This window comes from Pithys albifrons, chromosome 2, assembly GCF_047495875.1.
Source record: "Pithys albifrons albifrons isolate INPA30051 chromosome 2, PitAlb_v1, whole genome shotgun sequence".
Classification (NCBI taxonomy): domain Eukaryota; kingdom Metazoa; phylum Chordata; class Aves; order Passeriformes; family Thamnophilidae; genus Pithys; species Pithys albifrons.
The window spans coordinates 83,693,464-83,714,630 of NC_092459.1; the positions used below are offsets into that span (position 1 = coordinate 83,693,464).

The window sequence follows — 21,167 nt, forward strand, 5'->3', positions numbered from 1 at the left end:
CCCGGACCCGGATGGTGACTGGCGGCGGCGGCGGCTCCGGCTCCAGGGACTGTCACTGAGCGGCTCCCCCCGGGCCTCTTGTCCTGAGGGCGGCGGCGGCCGCGAAGATGGCTGCGGCGGCCTCCTGCTCCTCGGCGGCGCCGGCGGCGGCGGGGCCCGGCCCCGGCCCCGGCCCCGGCCCCGGCCCGGGCTCTTGCGAGTGGCTGCTGCTGCGGGACGGCTGCCTGCGCTGCGACGCCGACGGGCTCTGCAGCCTCTGCTACCACCCGGCGCTCAACGCCATCCTGGCCGTGACCGCGCGCGGCGCCATCAAAGTCATCGACGGCACCTCGGGGGCCACCCTGCAGGCGTCGGCGCTCGGCGGTGAGAGCGGCCCCGAAACGCGCAGGGGGAGCGAGGGACGGACGGAGGGAGGCGCGGGGAGCGCAGGCCCGGCCTGACCCGGCCCACGGAGGCTGCGGGGCCCCCCGGCCCTTTGTCCCCCCTTATAGTCTCTCTGTCCTGGGCGGGCGCCCCTGTCCGGGGGCGGGGGAGTCGCTGTCCCTGGAGGTGTTCAAGGAAAGATTGGATGTGGCACTCGGTGCTGTGGTGTGGCTGACACGGTGGTGCTCGGCCGTAGGCAGGGACTCGGCGATCTCAGAGGTCTTTCCCAGCCTTACTGATTGTGTGGTTCTGTGTTAGAATCACAGAATCGATTGGGTTGGAAAAGACCTCTGAGATCATCAAGTCCAACCCTTGGTCCAACTCCAGTCAGTTTACCAGATCGTGGCACTCTGCCACGTTCAGTCTCAGTTTAAAAACCTCCAGGGATGGTGAATCCACCACCTCTCTGGGCAGCCCATTCCAATGCCTGATTACTCTCTCTGGAAAGAATTTTTTCTGATATCCAACTTTCTGCTCTTTGGGGCAGAGATCCCCCTGTAGACAGATCCAGGCGTTTGTCTTCTGTAAAAATGTATTGGAATGGTTACTAAAAGGTTAAATGGGGATGAAAGGCTCTGTTGTACAGGGCTTTTATGTTTTTTTGTTTTAGCTCTTCAGGTGGTGTGGATCACATCACATAGATTAGAAGCAACATGTTAGGCAGGACAGGCATAGTTCTAGTTCATAGAATCATAGAATCAGTTGGGTTGGAAAAGACCTCCGAGATCATCAAGTCCAACCCTTGGGCCAACTCCAGTCCCTTTACCAGATCATAGCACTCAGTGCCACATCCAATCTCGGTTTAAAAACCTCCAGGGAAGGTGAATCCACCACCTTTCTGGGCAGCCCATTCCAATGCCTTCCAAGTTCTCACTGATATATGATACTGTAATAATTTACTTATTGAGCCTTACTCAGAGTTTGTTAGGAAGCCTTACTTCTCAAAAGTGTCATTTGTCTTAGAGCTTAGAATTGTTTAAGATCAGAATCTTCATGAAGTTACTTGATGATACATTTTTATATATATTCGAATAGTTCTTCAGGCTGCTGAGTATCTTGACTGTCCCTGGTGCTGGTAACAGTATCCCTGCTATTATGTTCAAGAGGCACGATTATGTACTGACTCTGTGGAGGCTGAGACTGTGGTATCTCTGTAACTATGAAGCAACTTTCTGTGTTAACCATCAGTGTTTTTACACCGTTGATAAACTGTCTCTGTAGAAAAAGATCCATATGCAATTAAGAGCTTTAAATCCTTGTTCATTAGTGGTTCTTAAACTGTGGTGCTTGTCAGCATCTTGGTGGGGGTGCTGGTTAGGGTTATTTGGCATGTTGTGAGTCCAGCCCTTGGCATAGAGAGATACACTTCTTACCAGTTGTGTGTTTCCATGTTCAGTTTCTCCTTGCAGTTGTGTGTTGCTGATTAGATGTAGCTTTGAGTGCTGTTGGTGAAAGGTTGTTTGCTGCCTGAATGGGTTACAGTAATGCCAAGACGTGTATGGGGATGCCATAGTTTAGGCCATGTGTGTACTTTCACCTTGAGAAACAGCAACTGTATTGCCGTGTCAAGAAGAACAGGACAAAAATTGGTGATTTCCTTTTGTAAGTTAAAGTTGGTCTGCTGTGTGTGAAAGTGAAGCGTTTGGGCAATTGAGAAAAAAGTTCTATGGAATTATTGAAAAGGTCCTGGCTGCTTTTACTGTCAGTCGCTTGTATGGAAAATGAGGCTCTTGTGTGGTGTTCCTGCATCATTCAGGATTCAGATCACTCTGCTTCTATAATTTCCTTTCTTCTACCATGCTTCTAGCGTGCTTTTTTTATTAATAACTTAATTTCTTTTCTTCAAGCTGTTGCAGGAATTTGGTAATTGCTTTTTAAGTTGGATGAGGGGGGCATAAATAGAGGACTTACTTTGTAATTCGTTGTCTGTGTAGGAGAGTTTTAATTCTGAGGCACAGAAAAAGAAGTGAACTGTAAATCAAGGTGGTTCTACAGTTTGCTGGGTTAAAATCCTTGTAAAGGATTTGATTTAGAATTCAAAATGCTAATGGCAATTCTCCCCCAAATAGTAACTATTTGAAAATAACGTCTTGCTTGGCTTCTGTTACGTATATTCAGTCATGTATACTTCCTTTAGTGTCAGTCTTCTCTGTGACAGCATGGCTGTAAAAGATGGATTATACTCCTCCTCACATAAAACAACAGAATTGCTTGCAATCTACCCAAATTTTATCTGTGCAGTAGAGTTGATGATTATGTTACTGGGAAAAAAATTATAACCGCAGTTTAGTTTGAAGAAACTTTAGCTGAATTTTCTTGTATTTTCAGGCTGGCAGAACTCTGGTTCGTCTCAGTGGTTGGTGACTGTTGGGGCTATTAGCATCCCTGTTCATTCTTGTTCTCTCTTGCTTCAGCTTGTCTGTGAGAAGAGAAGGAAAAGGAAATTCAGCTGCTCTCTGTTGTCTGCCTGCTCTGTGGATGAGCTCTTTTAATGTAGGGTAGTAGGAGTTGGACAGTCAGACCTGTAGACCAGCTCTGTTCCTGCTCCCTCCCCTGCCATAAATGACAGGTCAAAGGATATTGTTGCTTCAGGGACTTCTGGTGCTATAACTAAAAATAGAGTCTCTAGGAATTAAAACTGCTTCTCCTGGGAGACTGCTTGTCCTCCTTGGTAATTGAGGCTGCAGGTCTTTTGCCCTGCCAAAAGATTTATGTTGGACAGAAATGCTGTTGCTCTTTACCCAAGGAAAAACAAACCATAGCAGGCCTCTCTTTCTGGAAAGCAGAGCAAAGAAAAGAATCCCCTGTCAAGGCAGGATGGAGGAGAAAAAGAAATGCCACCGAGCCTCAGTGTGGCTTTTATTTGCAGTCACAGTTCACTGCGGAGATATATATTAAGCTTTGAGCTCATTCTCTGTGAAAAGACTGAACCTGTGGAATGCTGAATCTGGTGGAGCAGTGGAGGCTGCCTTCACTAGAATGTAAATGCAGATTGCTCTTTGGTGTGTAAAAGAGCAATGCAAAGGATTCACAGCCAAAAGACAGTTCAGTTATAGATTGGGTCTGGACTTGGATGTGATCTGTGTGCTTCAGGTTCGATGTGAACAGCACTGGTCTAACAGGGGTTGTTCTTCTGAGCCCAAACTGTAGGAGTTCAGTGAGGATTATGATTATTATTACACCCCACTGAATCTTCATCAGATCTATCTCTTGGAAGTGGGTAATCACTTTTACTGTTTCCTGTCTGAGCTCTGTAGAGCTATTCAAGATGACCAGGTGTTCATTTGCAACAGCCCAGAGCATGGTAGTTAATAAAAGCAGGGGGAAAATCAGGTGATGCTTACATTAAGCTCTGTCTTACCTGCTCACAAGGTTGTCCTTTTTATTTTTTCAAGACTATTGCACGTGTGGTGTGTGTTTCAGAGAGCCAGGCTGGGAGCACAAGGAAAATTGTGATGTTATATGCATTAGTTTGTTTGCTAGTAGTGGTTAGTCAGGACTAGTTTTGAATCTGTCATGCAAGTCTGTTAAGTACTTTATTTTCCCTCTTAGACATTTAAATATTTGTGTGGTTTCAGTTTCAAGTTCAACACTGATAGCCAAAAAACATAAATGAGCAATCTCAAAATACAGCACTAAGGATGAGCCTTTACCGCTGCCTCAAAAAAGGCAAACAAAAAGTCCCAAGTAACCTAGACAAACTTTCAGAGTAATCTCGAGAGACTCTTAGTGTTCATCAAGATGTTTGATTTATCAGTTCCTTCTACTTAGAAATAACAAAAGAACAAAACCTGAACTGAGAGAGTTCTGTAATTCCCAGAGAAACTTGGGCAAAAACTGAAATGTCCTGTCACAAGGATAGTGACCATCTTGAATGTTCCTGTAGGTTTTTCTAGATCCATTTGATGTAGCAATAGGTTCAGAGCCTAATTTGCACGGAGGGTCTTAGCTGCAGCCTTCTAAATTACTGTAGAGGCCCTAATGGGAATCAACTTACAGACTTGTGAATCTGTACAGGGAAGGACATGTTCATTGTACACATATCCCAGTTCCTGCAGGGGAAACAGACATGCTGCATTTGCACCACAGGCCCTCAACCACTCTTCTTCCATCAGAGGAATTTAGAAGTAAAGAGATCCCAGCCCAGGAAGCTCCCCTGTGCTGGCAAGTCCAGCGCCTCTGTCTGTCTGTCTGTCAGAGTTCCCTTTTGGGAAGTCTTGTGTATCTTCAGCTGTCTCATTTCACATTATGGTGCCTTGGAAATCTCTCAAGGGATACCCAACTCTGTTTCTCTTTGATTCTTTTCCATGAGATATAGAAGGGAAAATGAGATGATAAGATTCTCTTTTGCAGTTTGGAAGTTATAGAGGGCATTTGCACTTCTTGTAATAATCTCTAGGAATAAACTGTTGGGATACTCTGCCATCCAATTCTACGCTTGAATTATTTGAAGAAACCGTCCACAGTTTCAACTGTGTGAAATTCACTGGTAATAATGCTCAAGTTGTCTCCTTCATTCCTCAGAACTGAGGCAAGTTTCTTCATCTCCTCGTCTCTTACTTTCTTTGATTCAATTATGCAACACAACAATAATCATAATGAAGCCCGTTGCTCTTAGTACAGAATTTTCCCCTTGTTTATTTTCTCATCACATGGGAAATATTGTCAAATATCTACTGATTTGCTACAGCCCACCTGCACTTGAGTGCACTTGGGTGACTGCTAATCTGGGTGAAGTGCTTCTCAAAGAGATCATTCCATTGATTTATATGATCTTAACATCATTTGTGAGGAGTGTCTTAAGCACTTGGAAAACAGAGTAGGAAAATTGCTAGATTTGAGTTCAGTGTTTTATATCAGCAAGGATTCTAGACTGCTGGGAGCTCCATTTGTCTGCTGGCTTAATCACAGTTTGTCAGATATCCCTTCTTGCCAGGCATCTTTCCAGACTGTCAAGGTGCTGTTAATTGATATTTCCAGGCTCTGTTGAAGCACATCTGGATTATCTTCTGCAAAAGCTAAACCATAGTAAAAGTAGTATTTTCATGTGCCTTTAAAGGGATGTTTGCATTTCTGTTCTTCTTGCAGAGACTGAGAAGTTACAACAGGCAGCAGTGCAGGCATGTGCTGTGTTGCCAGGCATGATAGCACAACTTTTTTCATTTTACTGGCTGATCATTCTTATCTGGACCAGTGTATTCATGGCTGTCATTGCAACAGGCATGCAGTATTATTAAAGGTTGCAGAAGGCTTTAATGTCAGATAATCAGAAATTTCCTAAACCTCTGCATATGGACTTGGAAGGTCTTTGCAGAAAGATGAACCTTGAAATGCTTTTTAGTGACCCAAAGAGCAAATACTGTGTGCTTTGTCAGGGATTTGAATTTTGCCTTCCTGCCCCAGTTATCTCACAGGTAGTTAAGGAGTTTCTCATTGATATGAAGAGTTCTCAGAAGAAAAGACTGACTTTCATCCTCAATGCTGATTGAGATCCAACTTTGGTCAAGTCAGCTTTTAATATGCTTGTATGATAAACTCTTCAGCTCAGCTCCCAGTCATGTTGTGTACTGTGTTGTGTAAAATGCAGAAGACACTTGGCAGAAATATATTCTGATGTATAATTAATAGTTCAAGTCCAGAACATTATGAAAGAAAGCAGCTGAGTCTCTGTTGTGCTTAAAGTAACGAAAACATTGAGAACACTTTTGCTTTTGATTGCCCAGCCTGGTGATCTTTAAAAGCCCTGATCTTTTTACTCTTTTGAACATTCAGGTGATCAGTGGTCTGGATCCAGTATGCTCTCCTGTCCTACAGCTGGTCATTTCTAGGAGCCCACCATGATGTTAACTGGCTTGGTAGAACCAATTTCTGAGTCTTATGTTGTATTGTTTATATTTTTATGGTTGCTATTGCACTGGTATCCATAACTTGAGCTTAAGTGAAATAAAACATCCAGGATTTTATAAGACAGAGTATAAGAAAAATCTGTCCCAGACTGAAGATTCACCTTAATTCTCTTTTTTAATAATTATTATGTCTGATTTTTTTATCTGTTATTCTCATTTGTTGATCTGTTATTTCATGTTTTCTTTCCAAGTTACTTTAAAATCAGGAAACAACCTGTCCATCCTTGCTGTTAAAAGGATTCTTTAATTTTCCATGAGCGGTATGACATTTCAAAAATGTTTCTTAGGCTGTGTTAGAGATGGGACTTATAACCATGTGGACTCCCAGACAACTTTTGAGTGTATCAGTCTGCCCAAGGTCATGATGTGAGACAGCTTGTTGCATGTTTTCTACCTTACTGGGATTGGTAGCTGCTCACCATTTTTTAAAATTTTTAAATAAAAGATTTACGCATGGATCAGTTCCCTTTGCTGATGGTTTTTAAGTGATGCCACAGTATTGCTTTCTGCTATTAGAAAGCTGTCCTTTAAATACTTAATGCTGTCTTAATTGCAAGGTCTGCTGGCAGTCACCAGATGAGTGCTTGTCACTGAGTAGAGGGTTCAAAGATGAGCAGCTCATGCCTTCTGTTCTTTCATTTGTGAAGTACATGTGAATATTCACATTTGCAGCTTCTTCTGGTTTCTGTGGAGTCAAATACTGGATTGTGTGTTGACCTAATTCCTTTGCTGCCTTGTCTTTGCAAAGAGTGTCAAGATTTGGGAAGGACCTGGTGTACACTGCTAGTCAGAAAGTATGCAGGAAGTCTGCAAAACATGTATTTTGGAGATTCATGTGCTTGTTTGGGTAAGAGCATGTTAAAGGTTCAGACATAGGAAGGTGATGTTGGGAGGAGTCCCTCAGAGAATTTTTCTCACCATACCAACACAAAGGTTTGGGCTTGGGGGGCCAGGATTGAGGACTAAGGATGGCTGATGAATTTCATATTCCAGCTGAATGGTGGGATAGAGGTGAGAAAACAGAACCCCAGCACCTGAGGGTGGGGAGAGTTTTTTTTTTCCCTGTGTGCTGACTTGACTTTTTGGGTTTTTCTTTGGGCAGCTGCAGAAAAAGGAGCCACTGCTTGCTGGTGGGAGCTCTTTTTCTGGCCCTGCCTTTTGCTTTTCCCCTTCCATCTCTGGGCACTCTGAGCTTGAGAGAGAGAAGAGGCTGCTTCAGGACACTCTGCAGACCTTTTTTTTTCGTCCCTGGGGACCGACTTAGACTGCAAGGAGATTCCTGGGAATTATCACCATTCCTCCACTCCCAGCTTTTCCTTCTTCGTTTGGAACAAAGGATAAGGAGAGAGAGAGAGAGAGTCCACGTGAGTGGACACTCCTTGTCTCTGCCTCACTGGGAAAAGACTGAGAATTCCCCTCACAGCCAGCCGAGGTGTGACACTGACACTGGCCATAAATATAACTGCTCCAGGAGGAACCTGTGTCTGGGGGTTGTTCTCTTTTGTTTTTGGTGCCGGGGGAGTAGTTTGCTCTGGTCTGTTTACAGTTATATCTACATATATATGTAGATATGTCCTAGCTAAGAGCAGTTATTCTTCTTATTAAAGTTCCTTTTTCTTAAATTTCATAGAGTAATGTGTTTATTATGGAGGAACCCTCTCCTCTGTTTTTTGGTAATCATTTTGGTTTTCCCTCAGACTAAGACAGAGCACTCCTCAGGTAAGGATGATACCCAATAAACATGCACAACATACATTTGAAAGTGTGAAATCATGGAGATAACAACTTATCCCTTGCATGAATGTAGACACTGTTTAAAATTTTCTTGAGGTATTTGCTAGGGCTCTTCAGTGGGTGTTGATGACTTTTTTTAATGTATAACTTAGAAGACAATTTGCTTGTTCACTCGTTGTAAAAATTGGTAGCATTAGTGCAAACACACCCAGTCTCAGTGCTGGTTAATGAAGGCTTGCCTAGGACACAGTTTGTTGGCAGTTCTTCAGTCTCCTGTACAGTTTGTGGAGGGAAAACTTCGATCCACTGCACTTCCTGACCTGACTGAGTGTGAAGCAATCAGGGTCACATCTGAGTGTTTGGCAGCTGTAGGAGCATAGTTGGATAAACTCAGTTGGCTGAACAACAGGCTGCAGAGACTCAGTAACTCCTTATGGAAAGGAGTGTCTGGGAGGGTGAAGGATGGGATGAGAACTGTAATGGAGTAGCCAGATGACAGTGGCAAAGTAGGAAGCTTTGGAAGATGGCAGTGAAGACTGGAAAGTGTTTAATTGGAGAGCAAGGAGGCACTATGGGTTTTGTGGAGAAATACTGTGATAGTTTCTAGTTGACCTGTCTTCTACAGGATCCCAAGATTTGTGTTGTGATGTAAATGGTGACATGTAACACTGCTTGACAGCCATTTTAATAATGGATTTTTCCTGTTTGGTTTTCAGTAGCTTTCATATAACAAGGTCAGCATTTTTCAACAAGTAATCTGAGGTCTCCTCTCCATGCAAGAGAAAGGAAAAGTCCTCACTGAACTTTTGGAGGAACCTGGTTCCATTACCTATGGAAGGAGTCTGGCGAAGCCAAGCTTAAGTCAGCTCTTCTAAATGTTCCCTTCTAATGACAGAACTAAAGTTTATGTAGTCACCATCTTCAAATATTCTTAGGCTGCAAATAAGAGTTATAAATATACAATGTCTTTGAATTTTGCCAGCTTCTCTAAAGAATTTGAAAAGGCATCCTAAGGATAGTTTCACTTTTAAATATAACTTAACTGAATGAATCTAGTCTGTTCCACTTCAGTTTTCTTATGTAGAAGCAGTTATTAGGAGAACGTGGGAATGCATGCACTTAATTATCTTGAAGTACTCAAGAATTTAGTGGAGTTGGAGTCTGGTGTACTGGGGTCTGAACTGACTCATAATGCCAGAAAGAGATGTTGAAGTTGTGCTAGAAATAGGAAATACCAGCTAATTGCTCAGTTCTTATCATAAAAGCAATTGCTAGGGAAGTTGTCGAGACCCCAGGTAATGATGTGAGTGCCTTTCAATGCCTGTATGTGTGTAATTTCAGTATTTCCACCCCAAAGAGTATAACAGAACTAAAAACTTTAGTGTAGAATGGTTTATGTATGTGAAACAGTATTCAATCTGAAAAAGGTGATGGGGGTGATTTGGAGGGGGGAGGTAAGAGAGTGAGAAGTTGGGAAAATTCTGGACGTGAAAAGTGTAAATTGGGAATTGCTTATTGTAGTACAAGGACTGAGGGCATCGAAAGAAACAGTGAAATATGGAGCTTGTGGCTACAGGGCATTGTGGATACTGTGTGTTTGTGGAATTACAACAGCATTGGACAAAGTGATAGAAGAAAAACCTACCAAAGGTCACTGTAAAAAACTAAATCCCTTTTGTCGCAGAAGATCCCTGAGCACAAATTGTCAGTCTGAGAGTGTTACAGGAAAGAACCGTTGTGTACATACCCTTTCTTAAATTCTTCACTAAGCACTTGGCTTAAATCACTGTCTTGGACAAAATGTGGAGTTATGCACATGTTCCTCTGATGCAGTGGGATTGCCTCTGTGTTCAGTGTTGTGGTTTTTTTAAGGTAATGTCCAGTAAAGAAGAGGAGTAGTAGGCAGATAGTAACTCAGCAGTCTAACATGGCTGTTGAACTACTGCTGCAGTAAGGGAAGACTGCTGTTGGATTTCCTTCTAAACCTTTTTTCTGCGGATGAAACAAGCCCAGTCATTGTAGTCTTTCCCCACACATTGTGTGCTCCAGCCCTCTGACTGTCTCAGTACCCCTTTCCAGCACTCACATATGTACTGGTATCTCAGATGGAGGAGTGAAGCTGGATGTGGGCTCAAAACTCCTGATTGGAGGAAACTGATGTTTTCCCTTGATCCCCTGTGTGGTAACAGTTTGTTGCTGCAAGGATGTGTTGCTGCCTCTTGTTCAGCCTCTCTATCAAGATCCCCAAGTTCTTTCTGTCAGGTTGCCCTCTAGATGATTGGTCTCCATCTTCTCTTGATCTATGGGGTTATATTCCATTCCAGGTGTAAGACATTGCATTTGTCTTCATTGAACATGAGGAGATTTGTGTCAAGCCATTTCTGTCTTTTTGAGATCCTTTTGAAAGGCAGTTCTTTCATTTAATCACAGAATCATAGAATTTATTGGGTTGGAAAAGACTTCCGAGATCTCCAAGTCCAACCCTTGGTCCAACTCCAGTCCATTTACCAGATCATGGCACTCAGTGCCATGTCCAATCTCGGTTTAAAAACCTCCAGGGATGGGAAATCCACCACCTCACTGAGCAGGCCATTCCAATGCCTGATTACTCTCTCTGGAAAGAATTTTTTTCTGATCTCCAACTTAAATTTCCCCTGGCAGAGCTTGGGCCCGTGCCCCCTTGTCCTATTGCTGAGTGCCTGGGAGAAGAGACCAACCCCCACCTGGCTAGAACTTCCCTTCAGGTAGTTCTAGACAGTCCTGAGGTCACCTCTGAGCCTCCTCTTCTCCAGGTTAAACAGTCCCAGCTCCCTCAGCCTCTCCCCATAGGACTTGTGCTCCAGTCCCTTCACCAGCCTTGTTACTCTTCTCTGGACCTGCTCCAGCCCCTCAATATCTTTCCTGAACTGAGGGGCCCAGAACTGAACACAATACTCAAGGTGTGGCCTCACCAATGCAGAGTAAAGGGGAAGGATCACTGCCCTGGTCCTGCTGGCCACGCTATTTTTGATCCAGGCCAGGATCCCATCAGCCTTCTTGGCCACCTGGGCACACTGTTGGCTCATGTTGAGCTTCCTGTCAATTAGTACCCCAAGGTCCCTTTCTGCCTGGCTGCTCTCCAGCCACTCTGTGCCCAGCCTGTAGCGCTGCAGGGGGTTGTTGTGGCCAAAGTGCAGGACCCGGCACTCGGTCTTATTGAACTTCATCCCATTGGAATCAGCCCATCTCTCAAGTCTATCCAGATCGCTCTGCAGAGCCCTCCTGCCTTCCAGCAGATCGACACTCCCTCCGAACTTGGTGTCATCAGCAAATTTGCTGATGTTGGATTCAATGGATGTTGCCCTCAGTCATCTCACATGTGGTGTCATCCACGGTCTTACTGCAGGTGCAGCCTGTCCCATCATCCAAGCCATTGGTGAAGACAGTAAACCCTATCAGGCTTCATTGAATGCCACTCAGCTGGCTGCCGGATCATTAACTACTAACTTTGCACATGACAGTGTAGCCAGTTTTTCATTTGCCTTGTAACCAACCCACTCCTCTGCTTTTGAGAACTTGCTGCTTCTTCCAGTGTGATTGGAAGCTCCTTATAGTCCTGGGGCTTGGGAGATGGAGAAGCTAAACCATTTCCTGCCAAACAGTCTTGGGAATTTAAAAAGTACCATAACTGGAGATCTTTTCTCTTGTTGTATCTCGGGACTGAAGTGGGGATGGTTCCCAAGATAATTCAGACACACACAGAGTTGGAGAACATGTTGGAAGCCCTTTATTTCTGTCTGGGGTCTGGATTATAAGGATCCCGATGGGGGCGGGGTTTGGAGGGGATTGGACAGCACATCTGGGGGCGGGGTTATGAAGGCAGGGACAGGAGAGGCTCAGGTAGAAACCACACGGGGACATCCAGGGTGGGGAGGAAACCCCAGGGGATACAGAGACTATGAGCAGTGGGCACATGGGCTTCAGGAGCACCTGCGGCCCTGTACCGCCTCAGGAGCGGTGGGATTTGCTGCAGCAGGGTAGGGAAGGGGTGTAGGACTCTCTCAGGTGCAGGGAAACCATTAAGGTACCTTCACAGCATGGAAAAACCTCAGGGAAAAACACACAGAGAGGGGGAAGGAACATGGGGGGTGTGAACCCTGGGGGCTGAGTCCAACAGTTGTAGAGACATAATAGGTGAACTCTGATGCCTCAGTCAGTTTAGGGACAAAAAGAGGAACTGGTGGTAAAATTTCATCTGTTCTTTGTTGTGAAATGCTGTGATGCGACTTGCTCTTGAAGAATGGGAACTTCCTGTTACTGAGCTGTGAAGGGTTCTTTGCCTGTCTCTGGCTCTGGATGGATGCTGTGTAATCTGTTTTTCCTGAAGTTTTTTGATCATAAGTTTTCACTTTGGAAAAAATTGTGAAGAAGTCAGTGTTCTCTGTGAAGTGTTTGCAGGAGAATTGCAGGGACGTACATTTTCACTGCTTACCTGAGTTTGCAGGAAGGATTATAGAACACCTTGTGAAATCTTTCATAATTTGTTCCCGGAATAACAGTATAAAACTCTGTACAGCATCCTGGGCGACAGCAATGTTAGATACATGGAGATCTGAAACCACATGAAGAGTGTGGGCACAGAGATCTCACCAGCGTCTTCCTGCTGATTCAGTCTCGTTTTGAATCTGTAGAATGCAAGAGGACCCTGTGCCTGCAGAGCTGGGAGGTGTGAGCTGTCTTGATCTCAGTGGGGTTTTGTTTATGTTCTGAAACCCTTTTAAGTGTTAGTGTTCTGGTAGGAGTTGCTTGATCCGACACATCTAGTTAATTAATATTCATGTGGCTGTCTCCAATGCTTTGGCCCAGATAACACATTTCCTACTAATAAGGATTATTAAAACCAGCTATCGTATAATGAAACTGAATCTGAAACAGCTCTGTCCTGTTTGTTGTTAAAGATAAAATTTAGATCACATCTTGTTTTTGATTAACTAAATCCAGTATTGGCAAATAACTGAGTTTGAAGGCATTTCATGATGTGAAACTGCCTCCTTCAGCATTCTTGCCATTTCGAGTTTTAGTTTTCTTTCTTGTTTCGCCTCTGATTGTGTTTTTGTTTTATTCAATCATTTTGGACAGATCTTCCTGCTGATAGGGCAGATGGAGGTGTGTGCATGTAGTAAAATCTAGAAGAGAAAATTTTGCTTGTGTATAGCTGGTTTAAGCTTGCTAATGTAATTTGTCTAAAATTGGAACTTGAACTTGCCTTCATCTGATTTCCTTTCTGGCCTTTCCTCAACTTTGAGAATGTTTTTCTTTTGAGAAAGGAGGGACCTATAGAGTGTCTTCACCATGGCAGCAAACTGCTTTGCTGAGGTCATGTTTGGAGCTAATAAGGGACTGGACCTGGGCCTGGGAGATAAAACTGCTCTTCTGGTTTCCACTGGGGCTCTGCATTGAGAGGAGAGGAGAAGGAGGAGGAGAAGAGAAAGAGGGAATAGGGGAGGGGAGAAGAGAAGGAACAAGAAAGAGTCTATAACTGGTAAATTCAGCAGTGATGAACATTCACAGCCTGAGTTGGACATGGCTTAGACGTCTTCTCATTGTGTTCCCAGATGTTCATTACCACCATGTCTTAGTTTTGTTTGGGAGCCACCGAGGTAAAATAATTTGGGCATAATTTTCTTATTTTTAAACCAGATGTTCATTGGTTTGTTTTTTGTCCTTATTTGTGTGAACCCTTTGCAACTAATCCATAGCTGTGATTTTCTGCAGTATTAGTTCAAAATAGTGTCCTCCAAATACAGCAAGTGAAGACAGCAAGTTGAATTTTAAGGCAGGGTGTTTTTTTCCTTTGTATTGTAAAACTTTGTCAAACTGAGTTGTCCTGATACTCTTTTCCTTGGCAGTGTGGTGCTTAGCTAGCATATAATTCGATGCTGTACTTGCTTTCTTGCTTTCAGTTGGTTTTGTGATGGTGTGGAACCGTAGCAATAGCAAAGGCACCTGCCTTGCAACAGGTGAGGACAACTGATGCATAAAGAATGTTTTAATCCTAGGTATGTGTGAAAAATGTGTGAGAAGAAGCTGAGTAAGGTTCCAGCAAAAAGCATTTTTGTCTCTAAGGGATAGTTTTGCTGCCTACTAATCTGGTATTTCTTGAGTTTTTACGTTCTCTTGCCTTTAAAGAGCTTGATGTTCAAATCTTATGATACAAAGTTTATGGCATGGAATGGCTTTTGGTCTCCTGAAACTATTCTTTAGCTTCCCAGGCTTGCAGTATTTTGAAATGAGTAATGAGATACTGTTTGGATATTCTAGTTTAAATTGGAAACGCAGAAACTGGTACTAGTGCATGTAATATATGTGTTCTGCTGAGTTGATGGGATTTCAGTTTCTCCAAAAATGTTACTTTATTGCCTAATCTGAAGACCTAATGGCATTCATAGATCAAAGTTATGAACATTATTTTAGATATTTGACTGGACTTGGATCTTAGCATTATGGAATTAGTGCTATGATGTGTGTCTTTTAGCACTCTCACTTTATAGCTGCAGATAAAAGTGTTGGTTTACTGTAATTTAGAAACTATTTGGGGTTCTTTGCTGTGTATTGGGAGCTTCTTGTCAAGAGAATTACTGACTGAGATGTGTCAGTGCCATTCCTAGCTAGTGGTTTTCAAAGTGAATTCCCTTTTTTCATTATTACAAAAGATAAAGGTGTTACTGTCAGCATTAACCTACATCTCTTCATGATGGTGGCCATGTGTATTCAGGTGACAACCACTTTCTCTTAAGCTCTAGAGCTTTGAGTCTGTCTATAGCAGAGAAATGGAAACAAACTTTTTCATTCTTTCACTTCTTGAGATGCAAGGATAATTCCCTAATTAGTTTGGTCTATCTTAATGCCTGCAGCCGTGGGAGTACAATAGATGCTGCTTAGCCTGTTATGAATTCTCCAAATAAGTTTGTTTTCTGTAATGGTTTTGTAGGTCAGATTTTGATCACAGGAAATTGCTCATCTCTGTTCTGTATTGTTTGAAGCAAAGAAGGTGGAGAGCAAATGTCCCTTTTCTCAGATTCTTAATTTCTGCAATCTGGTGTGTATTTGCTTTTATTTTAAGTTTTCAGGTTGCTAGTTCTGAGGTTGTTAGAGATGACATACTGTAATGTAGTGTGCTGTTGGGCTTGTGCTTAGAATCATAGAATCATAGAATTGATTGGGTTGGAAAAGACCTCCGAGATCATCAAGTCCAACCCTTGGTCCAACTCCAGTCCGTTTACCAGATCATGGCACTCAGTGCCACGTCCAATCTCAGTTTAAAAACCTCCAGGGATGGGGAATCCACCACCTCACTGGGCAGGCCATTCCAATGCCTGATTACTCTCTCTGGAAAGAATTTTTTTCTGATCTCCAACTTAGATTTCCCCTGGCAGAGCTTGAGCCCGTGCCCCCTTGTCCTATTGCTGAGTGCCTGGGAGAAGAGACCAGCCCCCACCTGGCTAGAACTTCCCTTCTTAATGGAGCAGAAATGTTGTTGATTAGGCATGTTATAAGCCTCATTAGTAATCTTCATTGGCTTCTGAAGATTCAGGCTGCTTACTCAGAGGATATTTGCCCTTTGCTGGTTTAGACAGGAGATTTCACTGCAGAAATTGTAAAATAAACATGATTTAGCCTGGAAAGCCACAAGGACGGGGACTCCTACAAACTGCTGAACTCCCAGTCATAGGCATGAGCACAGTCCTGTGCTTGACAGAAAATAAGGAAAGTGCAAAAGAAAGTGTGATGGTGGTGGCACTGCCAGAAAGGGTGAGTTGCCTTTCCCATTTTCTCTGGGAAGGAGGAGAGAAGTAACAGTTAAAGAAACATCCTGTGGTGATCTGTCACTTGGATAACACTGGATAGACTTGCAAACACCATCAGAATCTGCTGAAGTTTCTAGTTTAGTGCATGAGATCCCCTTCAGTTTATTTACTTAATAGTTTCCAGCACATTGTTGGAACTAATAGTTTTAAAGACCTTACAACTCATATTGGAATTTTTGTAAAAAATTTATTTTCCTGTAGAGTAACTTACTTCCTTGCCTGCAGCTGTGTTGTCTCCAGAAAGTCTTGTGTGAGGAGTTCAAATGTATTTGCAAAAACACAGTTTGAAACTAGTTGATTTGCTATTCAAAGAACCTTTTTTTGGTGAGAAAGAACTGAAGCGTTCACAACTGTCAAGTGATTCCGTAGCTCATGAAGTGTTTCTGACTTGCAGCAATGATTGCAGTTGCAGTATCCTTAATGCAGGCAAAGGCAAATGTCCTGTGTTGTGAGAAGGGCAGCTGACAACTGTTCTTCAGCTGCATTCTGAGAGAGGATATCACAAATGCAGTGTGGTCAGATTCACGTGCCCCAATATTTCCAGAAGTTTTAATTTCTATTTAACTGTATCAAAGCATGAAGATGACAGAATTATGTAGCTGTCCTTACCTGGATGTTTTACTGTATTCTAGCTACCAAAATGGTGGTTTTTAATTATTTATAGTAGAAACAGTATCCAGTGTCTGAAGAAAGAGGAGAACAGGGACAGGACATGGTTAATGCAAAATTTAGTGAAACTCTTATTCCTGTGCAACAGGAAGACATGAACGTTTATGATCCAGCAATTTCAGCTTTGCCCTTTGGAGAGTGTGTCCATAGACTTACAACTTACACACGGGGCACTTCTGTAGCAGCAGCTTCAACTTGCTGTGGATTAAAGCAGTTTGCCCTCTATACAGGCAGCACATGGCATGGATTACATTTAGTTTTACAGTCCATCCAGTCTTAGACACATATATAATAATAATAATGTCGAGTAACATTAAACATTTCTGGGGATGAGATCCTTTGCCTTTCCCTATTTATTTGCTGAGAGCCTTCCTCCCCTCCCCCCAAACTTCTTGAACCTGTTACTGACATCTCATGTGCAGCACTGAGAAGAAATAAGCTACCTTAGTGTCTCAAGGAACACATTAACATTGGTACATGTGACATGCTTGTCTTGGGCTGAGCTGGCAAAATGCCAACTGCCCAGCACAGAGTCAGAGCTTCCCTCCCCCTGCCGAGAAAAGGGAGGAAAGGGAAAAAGACCCCTTCAAACTACGTATATGCTTAAACTAACTATATATATTTATACAGAAAAGAGAAAATTAAGGGAAACTACAATATAACACACACTTACACAAGTTAGAAATAACAAGAACTAACTCCCCACACCCCACCGAAAACAGATTCCATCACTCTAGATCCATAAACACCCCAAAAGACACCCAGCAAGAAACAGAAAATATAACAACAAAATATTTCTACTTCCCTGAAACTCAAACAAAATGCAAGTAGTGGCAGCAGCAGCAGGGCCCAGACAGCAGGGCAGCAGCTGCATGTCCTGCCTCTACTTCAGATATGATGGAACTGACCAAACACCTCTCACTCCTGTATTCATATCTCAGGTTTGTGTTATCTGGTGTGAAATATTTCTTTGTTTACTTAGTCAGGTGATACCTGTCTCTCCTAATCTATGTAGATTCTCTGAGCCTGCTAATTTGAGGCCTAGCTAAAACTACTACAATGCTGTACTTAGTATTCAGAAGTTTGAGTATTGTTTTGCTTGATGAAATGGTGTTAATCAGCTTTAATGGTAGTTTGGCAGTCTTGTCTTAGTTTTCATGATGATTTGTACAATTTAATTCTCATTAGTGACTGTCAGCTACTATCAAGTATACCAGGCATCTACAGTAGGCTTCAAAACAGTAGTTCAGGCCTCCTGATGAGCAGGACTTGAGTAATGGCTCCCATTGTAGGATTAAAATCTTTGTAGTTGTTGATGGGATTTATAGATTTTGGTAGTTTGTTTTTTAACGTGGGAAGTAAAAATTTGTTAGCTAAAATGCTGGGGTTTGGTCATCTCAAGAAGTAAAGACTTTGCCAAAGTGTCGCATTACTTTCCAGTACAGATATTAAAGGTCTTTTATATGAAAGCTGTTTTCTAATTGTGTCTTGCTTTTTGTTTTTCCCTTTAAAGCTAAACCAGGTGGACGTGTGAAGTGTCAGTATATTTCTGCGGTGGATAAAGTGATCTTTGTGGATGATTATGCAGTAGGATGTAGGAAGGATCTCAATGGCATCTTGCTGTTAGACACAGCTCTGCAAACGCCTGTTTCCAAACAAGATGATGTGGTTCAGCTTGAATTGCCGGTTACAGAGGTAAGATGTGGAGAAGGGAAAAAAACAACCGAGATATGTAAATAACACTCTCAGAAATACTGAAACCAGACATTTGTCCCTGAGTTTCTAGGGTAATATTAACAGCATGTAATGGAAAAGTTTCCTAGGTATGTCATAGGGCCAAAGCTTGTTGCAGTTACCTGTATCTCAAATAAGAGCATTCCTCAAGAGCACATTATTTCAGATGAAAGAACTTGGTGACCTGAGCTATTTCAGTGCTTGTGTATGGAATTTGTATGCACTAACAGAAATCAGTCTGAGCTGTTGGGCATCCTTGGGTTTTACTTGTTTTGGGTTTTTTAGTTACAGGCTTTCAAGGAAAGAAAGGCAATTAAAATCAGCTAATATGGTGTTTCTACATGTGAAGAGTTAGTGCTGGAATCTGAGTTTTCCAGCTGGCCTACCAAAAGACTTTCTTCCCTGAAAACCTGGCTTCCCTTTTAGCTGTAACATGATACTTCCTGGTTTCAGCATTTAGTATGACTTTAAGAGACGCTAATGTAAGCGTCTCTGCTTAGAGTGTAATGCTTAGGATTTTATTGCATTTGTTTACCTTTAGCTTTAATGCAAACTATTTATGTGCTCTTGGAGTACTGAATATCAAGCACAAGAATGTGTGTTATGTGTGAGGTTTTTGACTACTTGTCTCAAATGGGAGCAGCAGCAGTGAGGTGTTGCTTCACAGAGTTCTCTAAGAGAGCTTTCCAGGTTGCTCAGGCTTGTTGCCACTGGCATCATTTTTACACCCTTTGTGGGTGACTAAAGATTCCTGGTGTGTGTGGCTGAGTGTCCTGAGAGAGGTCAGGATTTCCTTTCATAAGTTCTGCTGCCCCTGGTTTGCAGTCTCACATAGTTCAATACAACCTATAAGTTTGTATCAGTTTTAGCTAAAGATTCTTTTGTTCTAAAGAGTTTATAGGCCCTTATTTCAAGGTTATAATACAACACTTCTCAGTAAGGATCCTTCCTATAGAAAAAAAATTAAAAATTATAGTTCGATAGGAATAGATTTGGGAAGCTCATGGCTAAATCAGTGAGATAGACAAAACACTAGCAGTCTTCAGTTCTTACTTTTAATTTTAAAAAGGAGGAAGCCCAGGCCTTGGAAAAATTTAGTTAATATTAAGCATATATCATACAAATGCTTCAGTCCTACTCTTTCATCATAGAAAGGTCAAGAACTTTTATCCAAGCAAGAGTGTTTATTTCTTGTTTGTCTCTAGAACTTTTCTGTGAATTTTTTCACTTAATTTAAGTAGTCCTTTAATATGTTTGATCTGCTGGCAATGCAGTGCATCTTTATACAATTTTAATTGGCATCATTGAGAAGTTATGAAGCAACCTCTATGCTGCTTTCAAATCCCCTCTTGTTCTTCTGAAATTTGGGAAGTATGAGATGCCACAAGAATTGTAAATGTCTTTATTGAAATCTGAGAAACAGATGCAGCCTTAGCCAGGGCACTGATTTGCCTTATTTCTTTCTTCCCCTGAACTTCTCAAGGAACGTGACCAAGGGACCGTTTGCTCTGTTCTGTTTGGAGCAGTTTGTGGTTGTTTGAATGACTGGCCAGTTGTGCTTGGGAAGTGTTTCCCTGTGTTTGTAACTTAAAAGAATTCCTATAATGTTTTTCAGCAGTTGACCCACTAACAACAGATACAGAATACTCTGTGCTTTGCACATAAAGCATACCTTTAAATCTTACCTGTAAACATGAAGTGAGCAGGCAGAGGGATAAGCTGGAAACAGATGGGACTTGGAGGAAAAAGTCTATAAACAGTTGTTTATAGCATTCTTTTCTAGCTGCATTATTTCTGAGTTTTAAAGTGTTTGTAGTTTCTAAACTACCCTGTGTTTTTTCAGCCTCATTTTTCAGCTTCATTGTATTACCATTGTAAGTAATTTACCTCTAATTTTCTTGTGATGTTGTTTCACTACCATCTACCTTTTTGAAGGTACAAAGCTGCTCAGAAAAATGTCAAGACTTTGTTCTTGCTCTCACTTTTCATCTGTAAAACTGAATGAATTCTTTTGAAGTGAAAGCATTGGGCAATAGATGTCTCCTTGTTGCTTGTCTTTAATATGTCTGCAGTTCTAATTGTTTACATGACTGGCTTGTTTAACATTGGGCAATATTAACCTCAAGGGAGCTTGTAGTAATTGCTGTCACTATTGCTGAGGTTTATTTATTCATTGGCCTACAGAATAAAATTTGGAACAGCTACTCAACTCTGGGTCAGTTATGGGAGTTATCCTGATACAATATGTGATAAAGTAGAATATGACAAAGGGCATTTCCTGGAGTAACAACACAGGTGTAACTCCTGTCTGAAGTTGTTCGGTGTGGATGCTAATTTTGCTGGCACATCTGCATTTTAGGCTCAGCAGCTGCTATCTGCTTGCGTAGAAAAAGTAGATGTTTCTAGCACAGAGGGATATGACTTGTTCATCACACAGCTGAAGGATGGATTAAAAAATACCTCACATGAAACAGCAGCAAATCATAAAGTTGCAAAGGTAAGAATTTGTCTCTACACTGTCTAACACAGATTCCCAAGTCTAATTTGTGTGTCTACCATTATTGAAACATACAAAACATTTGACTTACTGTGGTGGGTTTTGTTTGAAGACAGTAGAATGTATTATGTGTTCCTTAGTTCCTCTGTGTGAGGTTTCAGTTATTAAGAGAACAAGCAAAGTCAATTTCTTGCTGATAAGGTCAACTAATAAAACCAACTGAGTTTAAAATCTGAACTTAGTGACTTTCATTGCATTATGAACATGTTGTTTTTGTCTGTCTATCACTTTTTGATATTATGAGAGTGGATGACATGTTTGGTTTTGGTTTTGACACTTTTGTGATCTATTTGTTGT

The 21,167-nt window shown here is 42.1% G+C and overlaps 1 protein-coding gene across 4 annotated transcripts in view; it reads left to right on the plus strand.

The window, feature by feature from the left end:
* BIRC6 (baculoviral IAP repeat containing 6) overlaps nucleotides 1-21,167 on the plus strand; it is a 175,464-nt gene continuing 154,297 nt past the window's right edge. For all 4 annotated transcript variants that reach the window (XM_071575748.1, XM_071575775.1, XM_071575765.1 and 1 more), the window contains exons 1-3: nucleotides 1-363; nucleotides 18,093-18,274; nucleotides 20,673-20,810. In XM_071575748.1, the coding sequence (XP_071431849.1) occupies nucleotides 108-363; nucleotides 18,093-18,274; nucleotides 20,673-20,810 (576 nt within the window). In that variant the 5' untranslated portion in view covers nucleotides 1-107. The remainder of the gene's footprint in view (nucleotides 364-18,092; nucleotides 18,275-20,672; nucleotides 20,811-21,167) is intronic.